This window comes from Galleria mellonella, unplaced genomic scaffold, assembly GCF_026898425.1.
Source record: "Galleria mellonella isolate WM207_F2 unplaced genomic scaffold, CSIRO_AGI_GalMel_v1 utg38, whole genome shotgun sequence".
In the NCBI taxonomy this organism is placed as follows: Eukaryota; Metazoa; Arthropoda; class Insecta; order Lepidoptera; family Pyralidae; genus Galleria; species Galleria mellonella.
The window spans coordinates 3266116-3293328 of record NW_026442090.1 but is presented as its reverse complement, the minus strand read 5'-3'; the positions used below and the strand labels follow the sequence as shown (position 1 = coordinate 3293328).

Here is a 27213-nt window from a genome sequence, read left to right as displayed (position 1 = left end):
TTGGAAAAACCTCGACAGGTAGTTCGTTGCATTACCTAAAAATGGTTTGTGGAAAAAATCAACTCTGAAATCGCTCTGAACACGACAAAATGTGAAAATGATGATTATTAGCCAATGTATTGCGTAATATACATACACGAATAGAAGTAAATTGAGAATCTTCTCCTTTTAAATAAACGCTGCATTCGACGATGGTGCAAAAAGCGTATCCGGATCCGAAATGACGATATAGCATCATGAATGTGAATTGGGCATGACGACATTTTGCGGACGGATTTCCGTGGGACGTGCGATTATTACTGTACATGGACGGATAAGTGAAAAAAGTCAACGAGTAATAAAAAGCTTAATATTATTAAAAGAATACATATATGTGTATATTAAAGGGTGTTTTGTTCTGCAAAAAAAAAATAACGACTTTGAACATAGCAAAACACACCGACCAACTACATCTATAATTAATTTAATTCTAATTCTATTATATCCTATTAATAATATAATAAATGCGAAAGTTTGTAACGATGGATGAATGGATGGGTATTTGATACACTTTCACACAAAAACTATTGAACGGATTTGAATGAAATTTCGTACACGAGTAGGTTATATCTGAACACATGGGATTTTATATTTTTTACTTTTTTATACTTTATGTACTAATTCATGTAGGTGGAACCGCGGGATACAGCTTGTATACATATAAAGCAGAATAATTTGTTTGAATGCATTAATCTCTAGAGTCGAATTTGACAAATTCTTTTTGGACTTGATAGCAAATTTTCTGATTATAGGCTATATTCAACATCACGATACGACCGTGAACGAAGTCATGGGACATGGACAGTATTGTATATATATATATATATATATATATATATATATATATATATATATATATATATATATATATATATATATGTTAGATTAACTATATTTAAATTTAGAACATGGAATGCTCAGATTTTGCTTTGTATTATTACAAATTTTACTGAACAATTTCAATAGTCGTAAAAATTTATATGAGATTACAGTTAAGAGTTGATGACGTAATCGTATTACATAGCCACAAAAAAAGCAATTGAGATATATCAAGTAGGAGGAGGGTCTCCTCCTCCTACATGAAACAGTGTAGAAAGAAATAGAAGCATTTTTCTATTCTTTGGATTAATCGTAATTGAAATTTCAATATAAGTTGTGTAATCTTACGGTGAGTTATCTTCTTGTTGAAGTAAATTATATTCGGCAGGCAAATAAAAAAATCCTCAAATAAAAAAAAATTAGTACTCATAACAAAACATGTGTAAATAAGTCCACATATTCGTTTAAAGTAAATATTCATAATTGATTTAATAAAAATATTTTTAAATTAAATTATGAAATACTTTTTTTTTTTAATGACATAAGATTTTAGAATAAGTTATATTTAGGTATTGGATATATCAAATGTAGTTTATTCTAAGTGACCTTAAAGTGCAATAAGCCAAGGTTATTTAAAAAAATAATTTACATGACATAGCGTACGACTAGTGGGCACGGGTTTTGCCTACAAAAGAGTAGGAAAATGCAACCCGCTATTACTACACTTTTTTATGTTATTTATTTATTTTTTATTTATTTACACCAAAAACATAAAAATAAACAATAACATATAAACAATTCAACTGAAATACAGTAGCATGAGGTACAGATTAAAATATACGTATAAAGGTACAAAAGGCGGTCTTATCGCTAGGGCAATCTTTTACAGACAACCTTAGGTTAAGGTGGCTTAACCGTAGGTAAAGGAGAGCATATAGAAGTGAGTAGATGGCGCAAGAGTGACTTAATAGTGTTTCTTTTTTCTCTTCATCTTTTTTATCATCGTCAGTTCAGCTATTAATTGTTCACTGCTAAATATACTCCTTATCCATATACTGCTAAAGTAACGACTCTGAGCATTCATTAGCTCCCTGCAACACATTTGAAATTGTCGCTCCATCTAGTTACTGCTCGACTTCCTTTCGTTTGCGGAGTTTTTATTCGAGAACCTTCCTTCCTTTCTTCTTAACCGAATTATCGATTTTCGAGTTTCTAGAGAGATTAAAAAAATTACATACAGTACCTATTCATACTCAATCACTACGCTAACGTATTCTATGTCACTTTTCCCTTCGAAACGCATAAATAAATATCAAAAATAACTATCTACCTCCGACTGTGTGTAAATAAAACATAAAGATATAAACTAACGACAAAATTACGACAAACCACAAGTTTTTATACTTATACAAAATTTATCTCGTAACATAATCGTACTGAGCGAATGTCATTGTACGGTTTAGAGAGCGACGTGGGTGTAGTAAATGTGCCCAATTAATACGAAAAACATTTGGTGACCGAGCGCAATAGTGCTGCCTAATAATCGATTGGAATCGATTATAAATCCACGCATGATCACAATTAACTATTATAATCGATGCGCAGTAATCGATTATAATTGTTTAAGATATAATCGATTAATGTAATATACATTACACCGAAAGCAACCGAAACAATACTTGTTATATGTTTTATTGATTACATGCAGTACAATTATATTACTATCGTAGTATTGTTTTATTTTAATTGACACATTATTGTAGACCGCTTTACCCGCTGACATTGATGCTCCTTTCCACTTTGGGTTTGCTATAAGAGAATTCTTTTAGAGTTAAGCTCGCCTTTGTACATTTACTTACCTCTGTCATATTTATATGTACTATCACTGTGTACAATAAAGTATAAATAAATAATCAATATTTTCGATAGGTACTATTGCATATTGTGATTTGTGATTATATAATTGATTAAATTGCGTATTCAATAGTATAAATATGAAGATAATTATTAAATAGGTTAATCAATATTGAGATTATTCTAGGTACACAATCGATTAACAGATAATCGATTTATTAGGCAATACTAAAGGCGAGTGCAAACAATGTAATCGTTGACACAAATTACGACGATTGAATCCACAAAAATATATTGAAGGAACGGCCTCGAACGTTGAAATTAAAACAGAAACAATGGAAAAATATTTAATAATACTTTTCGATTTGTATATTTCGTTCGTGATTTAATTGAAAAAATCAAAAGCGATTTATTTATTATATTGATTGATGTGCTTATTAAGATAATATTGATTTATTTATTTATTAAATTCTATTGATTGGTCTATTTAAATTTTATATTGGACAAATCTCAAATAAGGTTAGGAGCGAAATTTCCAGTTCTCCACCAAAAATATTGTAGGTTTACGTTTTATTCTCATTAATCTATATTTCTTGTTCAATAACGAAGTCGTAAGTGATAACTAGTAATAAAAAGTAAATGCCACTTTAAGTCAGATATTTAAACTTATGTTGTGATCATATGTAGGGGTGTGAAGAAAGATTTTTTAAAGGATGAAAATGGAATGGTAATTGATACACGCTAGTGAAGCACCAGTGACAAATCATAGGTGAGAATGAAAGCAAGTCAGTTAGCCTATCATGACGAATCTAAAAAAATAATTACAGTGGTTTCCAGGTGGAACCAGAAGAAGGTTGACCTAATGAAGTACATTGCTACCAATAGGACTATATGATCCCATTACTTACAACCCCTCCCCCCATGAAGATAGGCGTCATACTTGTATTATTATATCTTGAGGAAACAATTGAGTAGAATTTGGAGAATTGTGGGCGGTTACTCTTGTCGCAAATTGGCACAAAAGACAACAATTCCCAGTCCTCGTCCTGTTGACTCATCAACTTCGTAAATATTCAAGACAAATTACGTCTTATTTCGCCTTCTATGAACACAATCTTATATATTTCTAAATGAAAAAATATTGTCAAGTTTGGAGAATTCATCCATTTAGATTTTACTTGTTATACCACGCGGTTTCTTTCACATAAATTAGGATAATAAGTATCTTAATATTAATTTAGGTTTTATTCAAGTTCATAAATATGCGACAAATTTTATTCAAATACCAGCTTTTACCAGTAAATTCCTACACGAAGATTTTGTAACTACTTCTAGATGGTGTATCAAGAAATACACATCAGTTTTCAACTTAAACCTTCAGGTCAACACAACTGTAAAGACCGATGCAATTTTGTGCAGAAATTTTAGCATGATGCCGTAAAAAACATACAGACTGATAGACAAAATTTCTTAAAATGGTTTTTGATATTTAATACTCTTATTAAAACCCCTTACATTATATTTCCTTAAATATCTCCTATCTATAGTTATTGTGAAGTTACAATGTTATTATATTAGTAAGATATTAAACCGTCAAAGATATTAAGCGTGATTGAATAACAAACATCCAAACATTATTATAAATCTCCGCATTTGTAAGTAGTACAATAAATCTACATTACGTAAAATATATTTTAATTATTTATTTGATTATTTTTATTTAGTATTATGAATTATTTGTTATAACGTATATTTGCTCTTAAATTTAGTCCACGGATAAAAGGCCCATAGTGTTTGTTTTATTTTTGTCTAAAATTTTTTCGACATAAATTTTATTCAAAAACTCCGAATTATTTTAGAAAAAATATTGGTATAAAAAGAGTATACAGTAGCGGCATCCATTTATAACTATATCTGTGGGGCTGCACGACAAGAATGCGCCACTGGCCAATTTAGTTCACTTCTAGGGCAAACGTGTCATTTCTTATTTAGCGCAGGTTAGCGTTGTCACGGAATACTGCGCTTCAGAATGCCGATTGTCTCTGTCTCTAGCAGACATCGAATAAATTATAGACGCCAATAATCCTCTTTTCTTTAACATTCTAGTAAAATGTAGATTTTGAAAGACTTCAAAACGGAGAATAATCGCATTTCATATATTTTTTTGGATTTTACATTATTACTGGACCGATTTTAATCCTTAAGATGGTTCCTTAGATAAATATCTATATTAAAGTTAGTTTAAGCCATTAAATTTATTTTTTAGCATTTTTTTCTAAATAAAATTTAATTAAGAAAATTAATTATTCTAAGATTTTTTAATTACGACACTCTATTTTATAAGAAACAAGATAAAAGACTCGAGTGTACACTAGAGTTAAGTCAATTTAGAAGAACTTGTTACCTATAATCTGAGTTGTTACCTAAATTAACCCAATCGAGAAACAAACCTTATTTATATAAACAGTGTGACTATTTTTGCACTAAGTATTTATCGTTTCGAACTTCTCACGTTTTAATATAATACTAGTTGCTTCCTGCTATTATACCTGCGTGATTAGTATATAAAATATTCTAAAGTTAAATTATATAACTTACACGTGTACTAAGTTTCATTCAAATACAGCTTGATTGAAAAACAAGCATACAAACAAATCTTTACAAACTTTCACATTTATGATATTTGTAAGATTAAAAGGACCAAACTAACGTAAATTATGTCTCCAAAATATCGACATATATACTAAAGAGGATATCGAGTAATCGAATTTTTAATTATAAGCAATTTATAGGTGAGATAATTATTGATCTTTATCGTTATCCAAACTTATAATAATTATTATGATAGAAGACACCAATTAAGCAATGAACGTGCTAAAACGCAATAAATATAGATAATAAATCAATAAACAAGATTTTCAACATCATGCTATGCTTATTATTTTATTTAATGGATGTTCATAAAAATTAATTAATTTTTGAGTGATCATTTACCTCTTTAGTATTTGCTTATATCTAACTTCCGTTCCGAGGTAGATAAATCATAGATATGACATTTTTTTATGCTAAGATATAATGATTAATTAGATCAAAGTAAAAATATTATTTAATTACTACTGAGCCAAGTTGGCCCAGTAGTGTTGTCCTGGTTTAACAAAAATATAGGTATCTAAGTTAAAATCTGACTAACACTAAAAATTTTGTCTGTTAATTTAGTTTTCTAACTTTCCAAAGAAAACACTGGTAACGATCCAAATGAATGCGAATGACGATGGTAGGCTCACCTACTGAAATGTTGAATTTTCATACGCTCGGCAAAGTGTGAGCGATTCAAATGTCACGTTCATCACAATAGCAGTTTTCGACAAATGCCTCTGAAAACCCTACTTATGGATTGGGATGGACGTGGATTATAATCATGAGAATATTTGTTTATTTTTGCTTAATCAGATGGCATAAGACCGTTTTTTTTTTATACAACTAAGAATGGCAAACAAGCTGACGGCCCAGCTGATGGAAAGTAGTAACCGTCGCCTTTAGATATGAGCAGTACCATGGACATAACAGAGTGTACTGTTTCGCCCATGATACCCCCATGCGTTGCCATTCCTGAGGACTCAGGTGTTATTCCTCTGCACCCTGTAAATTCACGCCATATCCCACCCTTCAAACCGAAACGCAGCCATGCAAACACAACTGCTTCACGGTAAAAACACGAATGGAACAGAGGTACCCAAGCAATCGACTTTTGTACAAAGTCTCCCTCTGGTAAAAGTCCCGTTCCTTGTGGCAGTCTATGTGGGAGGCCTATGTCCAGCAGTGGCCAAATAATGACTGACATCATGATGATGTTTAAATTGTCCTGTATGTACGTTATTCTATTTATACCTTACTTACAAACTGCCTCGGAATCGCATCAAAAAATAGTAATAAGAATATATTACTCTACTCAAAGGTTGTCTGGAAGAGATTGCTTAGCGATAAGGCCGCCTTTTGTATCACTTCTCATTAATATTTACTGTATTTGTTATTTCTCTTTTTACTTGGTGCAATAAAGTGTAAATAAATAAATAAATAAATAAATATTATAGAATTTTAAAAATTAATATCTTTTATACTGGTACCTATTTACAAATTTAAATGGACTCATTTCACATTGCTCTTATTATGAGAAAAAAATAATCGTAAATGCTCCATTACATATACAAAACTAATTTATATGCTAGATCACATAAGTTAAAATTTCTAAGCCTCACACAATAACCAGAGGCTTATTTATTGAAACTTTTAACTTAAAAACCAGTAGTTGGGCCGGCTCACTAGCGCCATAAACAAGCTATCGAAGATCAATAAATAAATATGATGTGGCCGTATATCAATAAATTGCGTTTCTGATTGGCGGCTATCTAGGCTGTATATTTGCGCCCACGCATCTCGCCGCAAGCCACTAGAGTTGGCCGTTTAAGTCTGTGTTTTCATAATTTATACGTATAATTATTAGTCACGGATATTACTTTATGCGCACTTTCTTATACAAATATTTAATGTTGAAGTCAATAATATTTTTTTAAATAATTTAATTCGCATTAATCAATGATTGTTTCTAAAGATATCAAGGTGTTTGTTACTCAATATGTTTGTCAAAATTACCAGGTTTGTAAAATGTTACATATCGTATTTTTTCTATTTGTACAAACTATTCTATTTATTAAATCCAATATAAACATTTTACAATAATATTACGAAGTAAAAAAAATGATGTTCATATTCATTTTTTTTATGCAACCTAGAATGGCAAACAAGCTGACGGCCCACCTGATGGAAAGTAGTAATCGTCGCCTATAGACATGAGCAGTTCCATGGACATAACATAATATACTGTTTCGTACATGATACCCCCCATGCGTTGCCATTCCTGAGGATTAAGATGTTATTTCTCAGTACCCCGTAAATTCACTGCCATATCCCACCCTTCAAACCGAAACACAGCCATGCAAACACAATTGCTTCACGGTAGAAACACGAAAGGAACAGTTGTTTTTATATCACTGATGTGGTAAACAAGCATATGACCCACCTGATAGTAAGAGTACCGTAATTTATGAATGTCAGAAATACCAAGAATACTATGCGCGCGTTGTCAACCTTAAAGTAACCTCTTACTCTTTTTTGAAGAACCCCATATTTTGTAATTTCTTGGAGAAAAGTTTACTGTATCTATTGATATATATATATATATATATATATATATATATATATATATATATATATATATATATATATATATATATATATATATATATATATATATATATATATATATATATATATATATATATAAAAAAAAATAAATAAAAAAAAAAAGTATGTGATTCTCCGCTCTCAATTTGTGACTTATCCCACATTTCGCGAGGTGAAAGTACGGCGCATGCGTGGGCGGGCGCCGGCGCTCTCTACGCCTCGTATGACAGAATATGATACGCAGATTGAATTCCTATTGGGAGAATCTTGCTGAACCTGTATAGATGACCTCTCTATTATGTAATTTAATAATTTTATAATCTATTTCAACAGAACTTAATGGAAAGACGACGATTATAGAAATTATCACAGAAACACTCATTAAAATGAAATTAGAAACGAGTTTAAATATCTAACAAATGAATCAATTTCTGATTTATTGTTAAAAATTGTTGATATTATTATAAGATATCAAAAGTTTGTCTTATGGTTTAGATCAGTTATACATTTGTTTACATTTTCATTAAGTGGTATTAAAACAAACTATACTGAATAATCTAAAAATAAATTAGTTTTTCATACTCTAAATTACCGAAGTACCCACATATTGCTTCACAAAAAAATGCAGTCACGAACATAAATACACCAATAAGTGACGAGATATTTCGTAAATATATTACTATGAAAATATTTCAATATAGAACGCAGAATCGCGAGTCTAAAAAGATTGAGCTTTGTAGTAAGCAAATTTTTGCTTTACAAAGGAAAATAGCAGCTTCTGTCGTCACAAATTCAACAAGAAATCATTATGAGAGTAAATCCTATGGATTGAGAAAAGAATTATGAAAATTGGTTCAGATTTGATGACGTAATCGCATAATATAACCAACATAATATAGCTAACATAATATGGACAACAGAGGTTGACTAGAAGAAAATGCTATATTCGTATCGTATCAGCTGTTAATTGTCTACTGCTGGACATAGGCCTCCCCCATTATTGGCAAACCCCCGTGCCAGTAGTTGCTACGCTTGGCAGGCGGGTTGGCAATCGCTGTTAAACTTTGGTGATGTTTTCGGAAAGACGGTGCTGCCTATTATTCCACGACCATTAAGTTCCTTCAGTCGCCTCTCACGATACCCACAGGAAAGAAAAGTGGCCCACTCTATGCCAAGACCATAGAGCAAACGGTAAATGTGGTTACTAAAGAATAAATAAGTAAACAGCATCATGGACAATCCAGAACATGGTATCCCGCATGTAAGTTGAGATGTAGATTGTCCTCCTTTATTCTGAATTCTATAACATATATATGTATGTCAAATTTAATGTTGAAACAACAGATATATGTTTTCTCCCACAAACAGGTTATGGAATGAGCTCCCTGCCAAAGTTTTCCCAAGAGACTACAGCATGAGGTTCTTTAAAAGGGGGGCAAAACGGTTTCTTCAGTGTCGGAAACGCAAGCGTACCTCTGGTATTAGAGGCGTCCATAGGCTACGGTAACCGCTTACCATCAGACGGGCCGTATGTTTCTTTTACACCTTAGTGGTATAAAAAAAAGATAATAAACAAATTCATGCACTTAAACATTTATAAGTAAGGTTAATCCTTAGAAAATAAAGAAATTTGATTTACTTTACAACTTAATTCATATAAGAGTAGCACCTATACGGCTCACCGTTACCTACTGAATATTCATTTGCCTTTGTTTCATTATAAATTGCGTTCATCGACGCTTCTTAGACTTGTTAATAAAATTAAAACAATTACTCTAACAGCAAATTTTGGATAAAATAACCGTAAATTTAATTCGTTGTACAAAATTAATATACATAAAGCTAGAACGTTCAATAGCTTGTACCATTACATTACCATTTTATTCAGTGGTACGATAAAATGCAAATTAAATAAATTCTTATCTTCGTAAGTATAAGAAGTTTCAATATAATCCTAGCAGACTTGCACCTGCTACAACTATTTATCTTATAATTTCAGTTTAGAAATTGTTATTACATTGGTTTAAGTTATTAAATTTTATCTAAATATAATGTAATATAATATATAATTATTTCAAGGAGAAAATGTGAAAAAAGATACACAGTTCAGTGATCGTAATAACGAGACGTCATTACTAGCGGGCATATAACATAATAGAAGCACCCACGTACTATGATGGTTCGCAGAGGCTTTTTAAGTGTCTAAGGACACGACTAGTTCAAGTATCATAAATACAAGTATTTGTTACATATAAATAAATTTATATATATTTTAGGTTTTAGTTTTTTTGTTCACTAATTTGCTGCTGCTGCGTGGATTTCAGAAGTAGAAAAACCAATGAAATTTACCATTTGTAGATGGCGTATCGAGATAAAACATATACAAGATTTTAAGTTACGCCTTCAGGAATACAACTGGGAATTACAAAGCGCATCTAATTTGGTGCTGTAGTTTTTGTGTGATGCCGAAACAATCAATTCTTTAAAATTCTTGTTTTGGCTTCTATTTTCCTTATTATTTTTATTACCCTTGATTTTTCTTAAATATCTTCTATGTACAGACATCGTCTATTTACATATCTATCTATTTAAATATATAGATAGTATAAACTATAGGTACTATTGCATATAAGCTAAAGTTTGAAAAATTTACACGGTCACAGTTGACAAGAAAAATAGTGTATAAATACCCAGTTTTTCTTTAACACTGAACAAGCGAGGTAAATTAGATCAGACTGCGGTGGAAGTCCGCAATGCTATTACTAAGAAAATTGAACGTCAACATTACTGCAGCTTGTTACTTTACCTACTCTGGCCTTTCATTAAAATCTGGGTCAACTCGAACATTTATAATTTACAAAATAATATAAAATCGTACAATCTCGACTATGCCATTTTCCGCGGCGTTACCCGCTTCTATGTAGTTCCCGTATATTTGGAACTCTTAGGTAATATTTGGTACATTCCCATTGGAACTCTTCATGATTCCGATCTTATTTAGTATTATATTAAATTATAATTACGTACCTAATACCTTAATAAAGCCAATTCAACTGATCTTTTATAACTGATTTTATATATAAATATATAAAAGCTGTATACAGGTACTAAATTTCAATATATAACGTATTCAAATTACATTCAATTATATATAAGTAATCCCAAGCAGTAACCCAACTTTCTTTGTCTGAACATGGTAATTTATTAGAAGTGCTTTCCGCAGATTACTAAGAGACTGGGCTCATTTGGAAATGCTCGACTTGTTTCCAAAGCTATATGGGCCGCTGCGGGTACAATTTGGTCAATTTGGGATACCACAACGCAACCATGCAGCAAGTTACTCTGAAACTGCAATTCTCACAATGATACTAAACTTTGTACAGAATCTTAATGGCTGAACGGTAAAGGACCTATGTGAAGCCAAGATAATCAACGTAGCTACCAGAGGGAGACTTTGTACAAAAGTCGTTTGCTTGGGTACCTCCGTCCTATTCGTGTATCAACCGTAAAGCAGTTGTGTTTGCATGGCTGTGTTTCGGTTTGAAGGGTGGGATATGGTGTGAATGTGTGTGTGTGGCATCGCATGTGGGATATCATGGACGAAACAGTATACTCTGTTATGTCCATAGTACTGCTCATGTCTATAGGTGACGGTTACCATTTTCCATCAGGTGGGTCGTCAGCTTGTTTGCCATTCTAAGTGGTATAAAAAAAAAGCTAAATTGGAAAGGGATTGTCAGTAATGGGGGCATTAATCACCATTGCTAGCAATATACCCTGTCAGGTCACCCATTGAAACCATCGTATTTTTAATTCTTGTTGAATTCATTTCGTTAGGCCAACTGACTTAGTTTTATTCTCATCTATCACTGATCACTGATACTCCAGGTATATCATTATCAATAGTGCAGGCGGGGTTACCGTTGAATTAATATCCATTAAAAAAAAAAAATGTAGCGAAATTTGTTCGCCTAATTAAAACCCTAATTCTCTTGCATTTGACTCCGAAGCTTTACCACGAAGAAGTTATTCAAGTTACATTTTGTTCAGATTTGAGAATAATTCATAACTCCTACAGCTTTTAAAGAAATAGCACATTTTTTTATTAACATTTATATTTTATCTAAATAATTTAGGATTCCCAAATGCAGAATCGCGCATTTAAAATATTTTCAAGCTTATAATTGCCGCTGTTTTCTTTTCTTATTTGTACTTGGTAAAATCGACTCTCTTCTCTGATAGGTAGAGATTGCATTAACGATATGATTGCGCTTTTTGCTTCCATTTGTTTGTAATTCTTTTATGTTTTTTATTTTATTTCAACAATAAAGTGTTAAAAATATATATAAGACATTGGTAATTCAATAGAATAATTGCTTTACAATTACCAAATTACCAATATCGAGCGACATCTAAAGATAGTGAATACGGCGACGTCCTTGAGGACAGGAAGACATAATGATTGGTCGTATTAGTTCATATGACTCAACGGGATGTAGGTACGTCTGTGTTCAGTCTACAACTGCTTAAACGATCCTATTGTCTTTGTAATATTTTTAAACAGTTGCTATACGTGAGCTGCGTCAAGGGAAACAATAAGTCATGTTATTATTACACGAATCTAATTACATGCAAAATCTATAGACACGTCAGTAATAAATCATTCTTTAAATTGTATGAAATGACAAAATTTAAATTAAGCATACAAAAGGTCTCAATATGTTTTATGCATATATAATATTCGTAATATCTTCACCAATCATAAATTGATATTAGTATTCAATCGATAATATTTATTTTTGAGATCAACATAGGTCTAAGTTATTGCCACTATGGGATTTTTTGAGGAGAGAATTTCTACTAATTACGTTTTGTACATTTACATAACCCATCTCGTCACATTCTAAATAAAATCATTATAAATCTAATATGTATATGGATCATGTCTATCGTAATTTATTTCCATGTATATTTTATTTGTATTAAAATAAGATGCGCTATTTTACTAATCAATATTATTAACGATTAAAAAAAATTTAAAGTCTTTGTATTTGTTTTTCGCAATCAAAGTCTACCTATCAATGTTTTAATCCGACGCGAGTTCAATGTCTCTTATCTATACATAACTTGTCCGATATTGTTATTACGGATCATTTCATATATGGAATTGAAATAGTACGTGTCGAGGACTAATATGGTTATAGTTTTACGATTACAACTCATAAAGTGTAGTACAATAATTCATACTTTACGACACGCCATACTTCATACTCTCTCCCGTGAGAATGCCGAGTAAGTTTATAAATTTTTATTCATTTCCTTTTGCACTGCTGTTACCAACTTACTACACTTTTACCATTGTTTAACGTTAACAAAAACAACATTTAGTTGTAAATCTACCTTTGTTACGGTGATTTTCATGTGTATTATAGTACCATATTTTCTACTTCGATTATGAATGTATTTGTAAAGGTTATTAAACGTTTAGAAATTTGCACGTATGTTATTCAATAATTCATAAACGGCTCAACATATTTGAATGAAAATTAAATTCAGAAAATAACTACTTCCATAATTAACAATTCAATGTAAGTCAAAGATATGAGAAATAGCAAAAATAGAAGTATCACATAAACGTTAAACAACATTCCTTTTACAAAATAGTAGGAATGAAAAATCGCTCAATAATAATATTAATAAAAAATATATTAATATAATATATATTAATATAATAAAAATAATAATAATATAATCGAATATTAATTTGATAAAACTTCCCTTAAGGCCCATTAGGAATAATCTATTCAGAAGTCGATGAAGAGCGAATTAATATTCACTTAAATTAGAATTTACGAGACCGATTCTATCGGTACCTGAACTTTTAAATACGTTTCGCAACAAATCGCTCTTAACTGAATTGCTTTAGTCCATTAGACTCGGGGATAAAAGCTTCTATCGGCCGTTTAAGAGAAGTTCTTCTTTGTTAGCGATATATGCACCGATGTGGGCGAGGTCCCGACTCTCGAGTCTCCGACCTGCGCCCACGGCTGACCCTACCTACGTCTTCTTTATAGTCTTGTAATACATTGTAAATGTAATCTAGGAAGAGATTCCGAACTTTACGATTATTGGATTAACCGCCGCTTTTGTAATAATGAGTGAAAACTAGTATTTACTCGCGACTTCGTCTATGTGACTGGGATATCTTGATTGATATAAGATGTTGCCTATTGTCATTCTGCGCTCCAAATAATACGTCGTTTAGTAGCCAAAAAGTGATATACAAACAAACTTGTTTATTTTATAATTTTTTTTTTTTATACAACTTAGAATGGGAAACAAGCTGATGGCCTACCTGATGGAAAGTGGTAACCGTCGCCGATAGACGTAATAATACTAACTTTAAGCTGCGACTTTGTATTAATTAATTGAAATAAAAAGATGTCCTTCTCCATCCCAAATAGTACGTACATATATACTAAACATGATGATTGATTAAAGTTTTAAACCGCTAAGATGCCTCTCGTTTATTTGCTAGTATAAATAAACAAAGGAACTCACTTTCATATACTATTAGTAAGGATAACGGCTGCATGCAAGTCTCTTGGGTGATATGAAAATAATTGAAACGTCTCGCTACGTGGAATTCATAGCACGTGTGGCGTAATGCCAAACTCTAGACTCCTCGATATCTTTATTGAGAACATTTTCACACTCAATTCAATCGCATCTGATTGCGGTGCACTGAACGAGTAAGAAGCCAGGTTCAATTTTGTATTATTACCGTAATTTAATTTTTTTTTTATGCAACTTAGAATGGCAAACAAGCTGACGCCCCACTGATGGAAAGTGGTAACCGTCGCCTATAAACATGAGCAGTACCATGAACATAACAGAGTATACTGTATCCTCCATGATATCCCCCCCTGAATGGCCATTCTTGAGGACTCAGGTGTTATTCCTCTGAACGCTGTTAATTCACTGCCATATCTCACTTTTCAAACTGACTATATAAACACAACTGCTTCACAGTAGAAACACGAGTGAGAAAGAGGTGCCTAAGCAAACGACTTTTGTACAAAGTCTTCCTCTGTTGAATATGTAATTTAGATAATATAATTTAGATAAAAGTAATAAAAAATCAAGCATACAAACAATCTTAACCACAGTTCAATGTACATTTACCATCATCATCATCATATCAGCTTTTAACTGTCGACTGCTGAACATAAGCCTCCCTCTAGGAGGGTTTTGCCAGTAGTTACCACCCTTACTTGTTCATTTATGCAAATAAATAATTGATTGATAGGTATACAGTAGATGTAATTAAAAGTTGAAAGCTGTACTGAATTATAATCAAGCAGTAGCTGTTGTTTCCATTCCCGTAGGAATTTCGGAGAATCCTACCTTATTGAATGTTTACGTTATAAAAGTAATCTTTAGACATTTAGAATTTCAAGTTTTTAATCACAGCTGTCTTTTAAAATTGTATAAGATATAACTTGTTTTTATATCTTGACACAATAACGTCAGTTAAAGTTATAAAGTCGCAATTTTCTTTGTATTTTTTAGTTTCTTGTTTTTTGTTAATTCTTCCAATTCTTAATACGTTTAATTATTATAAACACGATGATGTGACCCATTTAGTATAATGTTATTATATAATGAACATTTCTTATTTTTCTATCTTAAATATCAAATGATTTTGAAATATATCTCATATATTCTTAATATTACATAAATATATTTGTGTTTATGTAATATTGTAATATATATATATTAATGTTACATTTAACTGTTTATTTGGAGCTTATGCGTTGATTAGTATGAATGTTGTTCGTACAACACTCGCGCACTTTAGTTGCCCGCTAACGATATGCTTTCCCATTGTATTGGTTTGACTGGAAGAGATCTCTTACAGAGATAATCCACCTTTGCTCACAATATTTATCAATGTAATTTACAAGTGCAAAAAGTATATATACTATACAGTATAATAACCGAAATTCACTTTTTAAAACATTAAACTTAAACACTATTCTGTAACGAGAAATAAAGTAAATTCATTATAAACTTTTAAGACACAAACCTTGCTTTCCAGCGTTCCTTTGTTCTCAAGCGCGTACATAACCGCTTCAGAGATCTTTCCCTCTATTTCTCTGAGCTCCACATCAGCATCAGCCTGATCTAATCTCTCCATGCCCTCCACGTAACCAGCCCAGGGCGCATCCAGTTCAGCTAGTAGCGAGCCAATGCACCTATCAACAAAGTAGATTAAATCAATGATTGATCAGACAGACTATGTGATATCAAAGGGAGGCGATGTATGCATAAGAGGAGCTATGAAACTAGATGATGCAAGAGATTTATTGATATATATGTAAGGATAAAAACCTTTGGCACTCGGTTATTTTTGTCTGCTCCATCAAAGGAAAATAAAAATATATAAATAGATAGATTTAATAAAATTACAACAAAACGATTCATTTATAACAAAAATATTTTTCTAATACTTTCATGACAGAAATATCTTATACTTTTCTTAATGGATGATAATGGGATAGTACCATAACCTTGCCTGCGTTAACAGTTTACGCTGACGGAGTTATTATTATTATAAATTTATAAATGTTATTTGAAATTATAAAAATATTTTAATGACATGTTTAACCTATGAAACTAATTATTTGTCAAAAAACGAAAAAAATCAATCCTCCCATTTTTTTTTCATTTTTTTTTATAACAAATGTTTAATATAACAATATAATCATCATCATTATTATCATCACTCGAATCATTTATATATATTATATTTTTTCTATGTTAGTTAATCAACTAAGCATAAATAACTTTGAATTCGATTTCGATGCAATTTAGCAAATTATATTTAAAAAATGTTTTATCGTAATAATATCTTCTCGTGGGATAATTTGCAATTGAAGACGACTAAGATGAAATCGGGTAAAAGTTATTAGATAATATACGACAAGAAAGCGTCGCAATTTAATAGTTCTCCACTTAAACTAAAAATTGAAACCCAGATTGCTACAAGCAGATGTCAATTTTATAAAATTAACTAACTTTGGATATTCTGCTCCCTTAAACAAGTGACTAATGAATCTATCGATAAATGATTTGGCTGCCGTATGCATGACTAGTTATACCCCGTGGAATTGCCCGCATGCATCTTTCTATAACCATATCTTATGTTTTTATAAGTTGGGATACCTGTGTTCTATATTTTACCATAATTCAAATTCGCTTAGTAGTTTTTGTGTAAAAAAATAACAAACATCAATCTATCCTCACAAAGTTTTCGTTTATTTGGTAGAATCATAAATAATAACTAATCAGAAATTATTTTAATTAAATTTACTTGAATAAACGTATTATTATATTATTGTCTAGTAGTGGGTATAGTGAGTAAATTTAAAATAATTCTGAGATACTGCGGTAGGTATACATGCATTCGCTATTATATTGATTGCAAACATGTTTGACAAAATATGGGCAAGTTGATACTTAGATATGTGCTACATGTATAAATAATTTTGACTTTTTATTTGTACTATGGCATACCAGCTGCAATACTCGATAAGATTACAGTTATGTTTTAAAAAATATTAATAACATTTCAAAAAGGTTTTAATTATATTATGACTCTATACATTCTGAAACAGGTTAATTAAAACAGATACACTTGTTTCTTAGCCACTCGTATATTTTCAACCTACCTACATGATAACAGCGAGAACAATTTTAATTAAGAGTATTTCAACGCCTCGCCACGTATTTCCCCGCTTTTTGTTTGACTTATAATATTTGTTATTTCTTTTTTATCTTCTATATAATGAGTTTTGTTAGATGTAAAGATAAATTTTAAGCAAGAAATCTCTGTTTATCCCGTAAGAGACTTAGCGTGTAGATAATTTAACACATGTAAGATGGGAGAAGGGATTGTTAGTAATCCACATCTAGGTATATCAGCCGTTAACTGTCCACTGCCAAATATAAGCCTATATAGGAACTATTGGAAGGTTTCGCCAGTAGTTGCCACGCTCGACAGGCGAGTTGGCAACCGCAGTTAGGCTCTACTGATGTATAAAGAGGGATGCTGCTGTCCATCCCTCGACCATTGAGTTTCCTTAGTCGCCTCTTACGACATCCATGGGAAAGGAAGAGGCAACTGTCAGATCGACTTCCTCGCAGTCCCACCTGGTAACTATCGTGCTTCCAGGGGAATTCATCACGATGGGCTCTTTCAATAGTACTCCGTCAGCGTATACTGTTAACGCAGGCAAGATTACTATCCCATTATCATCTATTAAGAAAAGTGTATATATTTATATCGTATGTAAATATTTGTATCATGAAAGTATTAGAAAAATATTTTAATCAATACAGAGTTAATTTGAAATCATAAAAATATTTTAATGACATGTTTTACCTATGAAAGTAATTATTTGTCAAAAAACGAAAAAAATCAATTCTTCCATTTTTTTTTTCATTTTTATTCTGCCATCGAACTTAACAACTAGATGCGCAATATTAGTACAGAATAACTTTTTGTTGTTTTTCAATTAATATTTGCTTGGGGAAAAATAATTAATTTTATAGGTACAACATTCCCTTTAAAACGCCCGTGATTTTGATTTTATCCTATAAATATTAAACAGTGAAAATTATCACTTTCTATTTGGTGAGCCGCCAGCTTCTTTGATATTCTAAGTTACATAAAAAAACACTTGATAGAGCAGTTTAACTAAGTACCAAAATCCTGATATCGAGTCGAGATTTTTTTACTGTTACACAAATAACTGGATTACAATGATGAAGGTCAATGTCTGCCGGTTCAACTTCTTCAAATAGACTATAGAATAACTAATTTGATAACTCTGTTAATGTATGAAAATTATATATTACTTAAAGGAGATTGGCTAACTAATTTAATTTTATATATGTAATATTATACACTTCTTTTTTCAAGCTTTTATTTAACTTGCAATGTATATTTGTTTAGATAAACTCAAAGCTCAATTAGAACCACTCTTTAAGATCCGATAGAGTAAAATTTTTGTATTCGCCTTTTGTTCTGATGACAGTACAATATTTTATAATATAATATTTATAAAATAGCCGCCGTCAGCTGATAAAGGAATCTGTTTGATTTTCAATTCCCTTAATATGGATATCAAATTAAAGGGTTTGAAAAGTTTAAAGTGATAAAGATAGTGATGTGATGACACTAAATTCAATATGGCCGCCGCTCTAAAGTGAATAATATTACACATGCGTATTTTTAACAACGTTATAAATAGATTTCCTTTAATTGTTTAAGTATATGTTTAATTATTTAGTTATTTTTTTAAAACTATTACCATTAACTAATACTTGAAGAACATATTTATTTCGCTTGCGGTAAGTCTACCATTTCCATTTTTTATTTGTGTATTCCTGAATGGTATAAGAAATCTCTGTTTGAAATTTAAAGATTCTAGAATCAATGGTTCGGGCTGCACATTAATTCAGTGACTTTCATCTAAATAGGTTATGAACTTGTAGTGTCATATGCAAATGCGTTGCAAGCTGTTTTAGTTTGACTGTTGTAGAAACTTCATTAATACTAAAGTTATTAAACATGGTAAACTTCATTAAATGTACATTCCATTGTCGTAGCAGCGAGGAGTAACAGAATTGAGAATGAATAATGAAATAGTTCAATTGTTTACAGTTCACAATAGTTTAAATAATAATAATTCTGAATTTATGATTTAATTTTTTAATCATTTATAAATGTCTAGCTTTTACAACTTTAGGATAAAAAGTAGCCTATAACTTTCTCCATATCATATACCTAGTACGTGGATACAAAATTTCACAGAGTTTGATTAAGCAGTTAAGGCGTTATAAGGTAACAAAGAAACAAACTCACTTTCACATTGATAATATTAGTAAATTAAATGCATTTATTTATATAACGATGATACCCTTCCATATCAGAGGGTGATACCTTCACAGTTTACCAGGCAGTTCCCGATGAGCGTTAATCATCGAAAATATTTGATAATATTTGTATGATAAAAAAAAGAAATATGATTTTTAAAGAAATATTGCTAATAATCAACAATATTTATACAACAAAAGAAGTCTCTGTTGAAATAATGAGATTAAATAGATCTAACAAATGAGGATAACTTATGCTCGTTCATATTCAATAATAAATGAAGATACCAGGAAAAATAATCATTTATAAAAGATAATTTAAATAAAGAGAAAGAGCAAACGACCGTCTTGTATATCTTTATATCTAGTATATATCTATACCTTGAAATTGGATAAAACAAGAATATTTTATACACTTTCATGACTCGTGCTTGTCCATTTTTAAAATTCGGCAAAAACAAGGGCGTCAATTCTGGAGACTCCTGATCTTACTCAAGACAGTATAAGTACAATAGAAATATAGTTATTTAGCGCATTATCATCATCATCATCATCATCATCATATCAGCTGTTAACTATTAATAGTTGAACATAGACCTCCCCCATAGTCTTCCAATATGGAGGATTTCGGGACGAACGGTCCCGAGCCACCTGTATCCATCGACTTGCTGCAATGCATTTGACATCGTCTTCCCATTTAGTGGGGGGGGGGGGTCGTTCTACACTGCATTTGCCTGTATAGGGCTACCAATCAAGAACCTTTCTTCCCTATCGGTTGTCGGTTTTTCGAGGTATTTACATATTTAATGCATATATTGATATTAATACTAAAACTTACCCTCTTGCGACGTTAACACAGAAATTTCTACAAGGTCTAACATCGAGACCCTTGCAACGCGCACATCCACCAACTATGAGAAGCTGGTTGGTGCATTCATCACTGGCTGTGGACAGGACGTGTTCACTGGCAGCCAGAACACCAGCACCAGCTGCCAGAACTTCCAGGAGAGCTCGGGCAGCTTTTAGCGATCGAGACAATGATGTGCCCATCTAGAACAAAGGATTAGTCAAGTTACGACGACAAAAATATTATCCGAACAATAGTTTTTTCGACCAAAAGATGTATGTGCTTTACTTTCATGAAGTTTTACAAAACTAAACATTTATTTATAATTTAAAAATATTCCTTTCAAAATGTTTTTCTATTTGACAGGTTGTGGTACATGTTGACTTATCTGAGCACGGATTTCAAACACTTGCTTGAAATAAGGATAATTTTATTTCTACGATATATAATTATTATAATTAAGTTATTATATTTATTACAGTATATGTAGACAGGTTTATGTCCAGCAGTGGACGGATAATGACTGAAATGAACGAATGCAGACCATTGAAACATGATCAAGTGTACTTTGTTTGGTCTATAAGTCAGGTTATAATTTTATCTCAAGTAAAGTCTAGAAGCCTTACCTTTTTAGGCACATCTCCAAAAGGAACTACAGCGTTGTACGCGCTCTTTAAACAGTCCTCGTACGATGATGTAAACTGTTTTGACTCTAGTTTCAGCACGCTCTGATACGCTATCGGAAATAACTCGATGAAGAACTTTCTGGCGCTATCCGCTAGGTCCATCCCATGGTCTCTGCTGAAATTATGTTCGGGAGTTCGCAGTACGGTTCGAATATCGTCGTAGAGGACGGCAAGAGGGGCGTGCGCTCGCGCTGCGTGGGCTCTGTACAGTTGTGTTAATAGTCCAGCTGTTTTATTCTGTGATTGATGTGATAGCGCCAATAGATGTTCTGTGAAATGAAATACAAAATTAGTATTACTAGCATAAAGTGAAAAGACAAGAGTAATTCTTGTATAAAAATAATAAACTGGTACTGGACAATATAAAGTACAGCTAATATTATTCCCGAGGTATATGAATGTAAGCTTACGTTAATTACATATTATTCACACTTTTTCTATTATAAAACTGTTTATAGAATAAACTGTTATTTGAAAGCACAAGTTTCAGAACGCAATAAATACGTTACTAAATTATAAAGTGAATATTATTAAATATAAATATTATTTCAGTCTGTAGGTATAATAAAGATGGTTAGGCTAACAACAAATTGAGAAATAAACTAAGTAGACGTCTCAACTCTACAAAGTTTTAACTATTAAGTAGTTATGATAGCAAATATTGTAAATTAAATCCTAATATTAACAGATGCTGTGTAAATATGCCTCGGTTAGCTGGCAAACATCCGTCGCGGTTGAATTCATAGTTGGTGCCACCTGTTAGCTCTATAATATTACAGAGTGTTATCTCGGAATGCAGGTTGGGATCATCACCTTACATTCTTAAGAGATATTACCACAAGAATCTACCGATAGTCGGAAACGGCTTTGATTAAATAAGCCCTTGTTATCTTAAAGCTCTGTTATCAAACTTCAAGTAATGTTATGTAAATTGTGTGTGAAACGTTGTCTTTTGGAATATTTAAGGATGAAAGCGTGTTTGAGACGAGATCGTTTTGAGTCTCTTCAACGAATAACTTTCATATAATGCCTTTATAGATAGTAACACTAGTGTAATGCCAAGATACCTAGCTCTTTATAAACTCAGTGGGTACGAAAGTTAAAGCTAAAGCTCAAATTTGTTCAGTTCACAGTAATGGCGCCCGTTTGTTATGGATAGAAATTTCTTATATTATCATATAAGAGTCCAACATTATTAAATTTAATTTCTTCAAAAATTTATAACGTATTAAAAATAAAATGTGATTTATAAATTGGAGTTACTTGCAAAAACGAAAATTGGCTAAAGATATAGTACCTATATCATATGTTTAGTCAATTTTTTTTTGTAATATAAAGTTTTATGAAAGTGTACTAATTTCAAAACAGCATCGTGCTGTGTCGGTTTTATCATAAAAGAGTAATTTCAAAAGTTGCCATAGCTAGCAAGCCGACCTGGCTTCATAGGGGTAGATAGAATTTTTAATATAATATATTGTCTATGTTAATCGCTGCTAATAGTTTCCTCTTTAATATATTAATAATGATTTATGAAATAAACACAAAATATTTAAAGGAAAATTTGTAACCATTATATCAACCATTAACTATCCATTGCTAAACATAGGCCATTCCCATAGACTACCATAAAAGACAGTCTCGAGAATCCATAAGGGGGGATAGAGAGAGAAAAGAAACTTTATAATAATTAAATATTTTGTTCTATAAAACACAAACAGTGACTTGGGTCGTCACAAAATATATATTTACGTGTTAAACAATATAGAAGTAATTTCTATCAATTTAAAATATATTTTTTATTACAAATCTGTCTATAATTGACAAAGATATCGAATGCCCAAATTGGGAACCGTGTATATAAATAAGTTATTTTTAAGAATAATAAATAAAGAATAATAAATAAAAAATAAGAATTTGAAATGGAATTTAGGTGACATTGAAGTTGAATTCAGATTATTACGAGTGATTTTAATGTAACAGTACATAAAGTATTTGGTAATATAAATCTCGACGTATATTTCATGCGAAAGCATAATTCAATTCGGCTCAAAGGTTATATAAATAATAAGTGCTATAAGTCTTTCAGCGCAACTCGGCTGCGAAGCGGGGACCTCCAGACGCCCTTGGGCTACAAACCCTGTCTTATACTGCCTACTATAGAACTGCTAGCTACATGTGTATGGTAGTAATAAAAGTGGATGTCAGTGCTATATAGAATACACATATATGTAAGTATATACGTATATAACTTAGATATAAGTAAAGTTTAACGTAAAGTTCTATATTAGTGATTTTTTTTGTGTATATTTTGTGACTTATTGTTTCATAATTTTGTGATTATTATAGTGGTAATGTTGTCATTATACTGATAATCCTGTATACTCATATAAGAGATTTGGACATATTGCATAATATCTATTTTTTTTTTTAAAGAGTTTTGATCATGTTTATTGCCAGTACTTTTCGAATAAAATTACTATCAGAAAAAAAATATGTAAAAAAGGAACGAAGATGGTCTTTCCCAAGTGTCATATATAAAAATATAGAATAGAACATAAAATTTTTAATCTATTTACCTATACCATAAAAAATTTAAAGTAAAGTTATTCATATAGGTATATCTATAGAAACGCAGATTGTATAAAATAATAAAATCCACATAGAAAACATAAAAAACACCGTATTAGAGTAATTAGTAATCTTTTTAGGTTTTGCTTTGGTAACTGTAGATCCCACAAAAAGTGACTGTAATATTTCAGTGTAGTTTTTACTTAAAGCTTTTACAGTTTCTGTAATTACGTTTCGGGGAAACAGGCGCTCAACAAAAATTCTCAAAGATTTTTGGAGACGTTTTCTACACAGATCGTATTTGATAGGATTTTTTACTATACATATATAGTGTGGATATACCATAAAATATATATGATAAAATAAAAATGAAATGTTTAGGATTTAAAAATAGATAAGTTATTAAAAAAAAATCTTATATTTCTCTTTTATATAATACTTAGTTCAAATATCCATAAAAAAAAATACTATAATATGTTTAGTCTATCTTAACATATTATTTGTGCTTAAATATAATATTCGACTGCTATAGAAAAAAGAATTGATGCTATTTCTGACTAGTACTATTCGATTTATCTCATTAATTAATCTCTAAAGTCCGACCAGTCCACATTTGTTTATTACTTTACCATATTAATACATCACATATCTGTTCATCTTCCTGGTAAAACGAAATGAGCACAAATTGCTTTACTCTAAAACTTGATTCAATTTGAATATCCGATGCGGAGTAATTACTTAAGTGAAATGCTACACAAATTGTTTCCACTAATTAAACCCGATATTCTGTTAAGTTTTCACTACTAAAACTCATGATAAAAGGATCATTTCAATTAAATTTAATAGTCATTTATTAGCTTAATTAAAAATTGGTGTATGTTTTATACAAAATAAATTGTGTGATTTTAAAATACAGATTGACCCCTGTTTAAAATTACAATTAACGTAGAGGTCTCTGTTATTTGGATAACTGTAATTAAGCACCATTTTAATGAGATGAAAATGGAATTGCCACGCTGCTTGTGCTATCAGTACCTATACTTTGGAGTGATACCAGGTGGTGATGATAGATAATAAAGAAGTCAGATCATCGTGATGAACATTAGGAATTAACCACGATGAATTTTAGAGGGGACCAGGTGGAGGTTGATTTGATAGGGTATAACGCTAGCAATTGGAGGGAAAGGGATTGTTAGTACTGGAGACTGAGAATCCTATTGCTAGCAATATACCCAACTAGGTCGACCTCCTCGCGGTTCTCCCTGGAAACTATCATGGTTAATTCCTGATGAATTCATCATGATGGGCTAACTGGCCTGTTTTTATTCTCATCTATCACCCTTTAATGGTACTCTGCCAGCGTATCCCGTTAGCGCAGGCGGGGTTACCATACCATTTTCACCCATAAAAAAAACGCTAGCAATTGGGCTATTAAACTCCATTACTAACAGTTCCTTTTCTCCAAAGGTTATAACTAGACAAGCAAGTCCTCGGGGCTCTAACGAATGTCTTAGAAAAGCCTTCCAGCAGTCCTGTAGGAGTAGGCAACTAATGGCTTCAAGCGAGAAATTCTGCGAGTAAGAGCTAGTATTATATGACACCGAATGTAATGTTGCGCGATCCAAAAAAATACGAATCGTAGCACATAAAATTACGGTCGTTTGGCTCTAGCCGTAGGGACACATTTCGCCGCCTGAATTTGATTTATAAGTACCTTAGTTATATACTATGGTCCTCTAGCTAGAAATTTACATGGTAAATTGCCACCGGGTTTTCATATAAAATAGAGGCATTTTAAGCTGGGCTAATTTAATCATAAGTAACATAATGTGCTACTTACTGACTATAGTACAAATTCAAAATAAAAACATTTAGGAGAAAACTTGAAATAATCAAAAATATTTACTTCAAAATCAAATATTTAGTTCTAGTTGAGGACCTTATAATGTAACAATATAAAGTATCTAATTCTTGTTATGTCTAGACACACAGAAATTAATTCTGAAACAGACTTCTCCGGTTCACGGTACTTCTGTCTTAGTCGAAATTATAATCTACATAATATATTTTTTAATCCTAAACTTATTGTATACGTGCCTATCAAATTTTATGCTGAACAATGAACCGAAATAATGTTAGGTAACAGTTTTTTTACTTAGATGGAAATGCTAATTATAGTCACATACTAATGCAAAATCTTCAATATAAACGAATAGAAAGGAGTAACTGTTGAGTTTCTTGCGAGTTCTTCTCAGCTGGTAACAACATTCCGAACTTAGCAGTAGAATCTTAAAAACGGACGATTTAAAAGAGCGTAAAACCAATAATTATTTGAACAAAGAATATTTCCATTCTATTCTAAAAAAAACAATAAATGTATAAAATAAATCATTATACAATGGAGTTAATTCACCTGTATAATAAGATAAATGGTCAATTCGAAAATAATTGGCGACGAAACTAGAAAATTTAAAATAATTACAAGTCCATATTGATGTCATTATTTTAATCGATTAACGGCATCATACACTATTCGCTATCTATTGTGAACCAGTAGACGATTAATGACGATCGATTAAGCGATTGTCGAGTGCTTTCACCGTGCCGGGTCAATAAACTACCTACGACACAGTTGCAAACAAAAGCTTTTGTTTTAAATGGCTCTTACAAAAAATTACGACCCCAGCTCATATCTCCGTGGAATATAATATAACAAGAGCGATGTCCTACATGTATGTAAGTACCCAGTATAAAACAATGACACTCCCAACCCTTTTCTGTTCAGAAATAGGGATATGAGGGGGGCACTTGGTACCATTGTTATGAGGGATTGTCAATAAGCCTAACCTTACATCGAGCTGTACCTCACTCTGGTTAGGCTGACCTGACCCGTTATAAACTTATACAATCATTAGCATAAGGGAGACTTCTACGCGTTCTAATGAATGCAATTGAATATTATTTCTAAAGAAAAATGTGTCGGAAATTTTTTGAAAGCTGGACACGCCCTTTTATTGTGAGGCATATATTTTTCTCGTTTTCAGCCTACTCCTTTGAGAGTATTCAATTTCATTGCTAGAATATTTATTCTCTTAAAAGAGTGCTAATTATTACAATTTGATCCTGTATTTAACTAACCAGTAAGACACTAACAAATGTAGTGGTTCATATTGGAAACTTCATTGCAATGATTTTATTATTCAACTAGCGGCCCGT

General features: G+C 31.5%; 1 protein-coding gene across 1 annotated transcript in view; it reads right to left on the bottom strand.

Annotated features, from left to right (window-relative positions):
• The window catches only part of LOC113522510 (division abnormally delayed protein), a 138468-nt gene that overhangs the window by 9149 nt on the left and 102106 nt on the right, over positions 1 to 27213 (bottom strand). Inside the window, exons 3-5 of the mRNA XM_026908213.3 lie at positions 21370 to 21698; positions 20735 to 20946; positions 16043 to 16211 (exon numbers count right to left, since the gene is read on the bottom strand). Coding sequence (XP_026764014.2) covers positions 16043 to 16211; positions 20735 to 20946; positions 21370 to 21698 — 710 coding nt within the window. The remainder of the gene's footprint in view (positions 1 to 16042; positions 16212 to 20734; positions 20947 to 21369; positions 21699 to 27213) is intronic.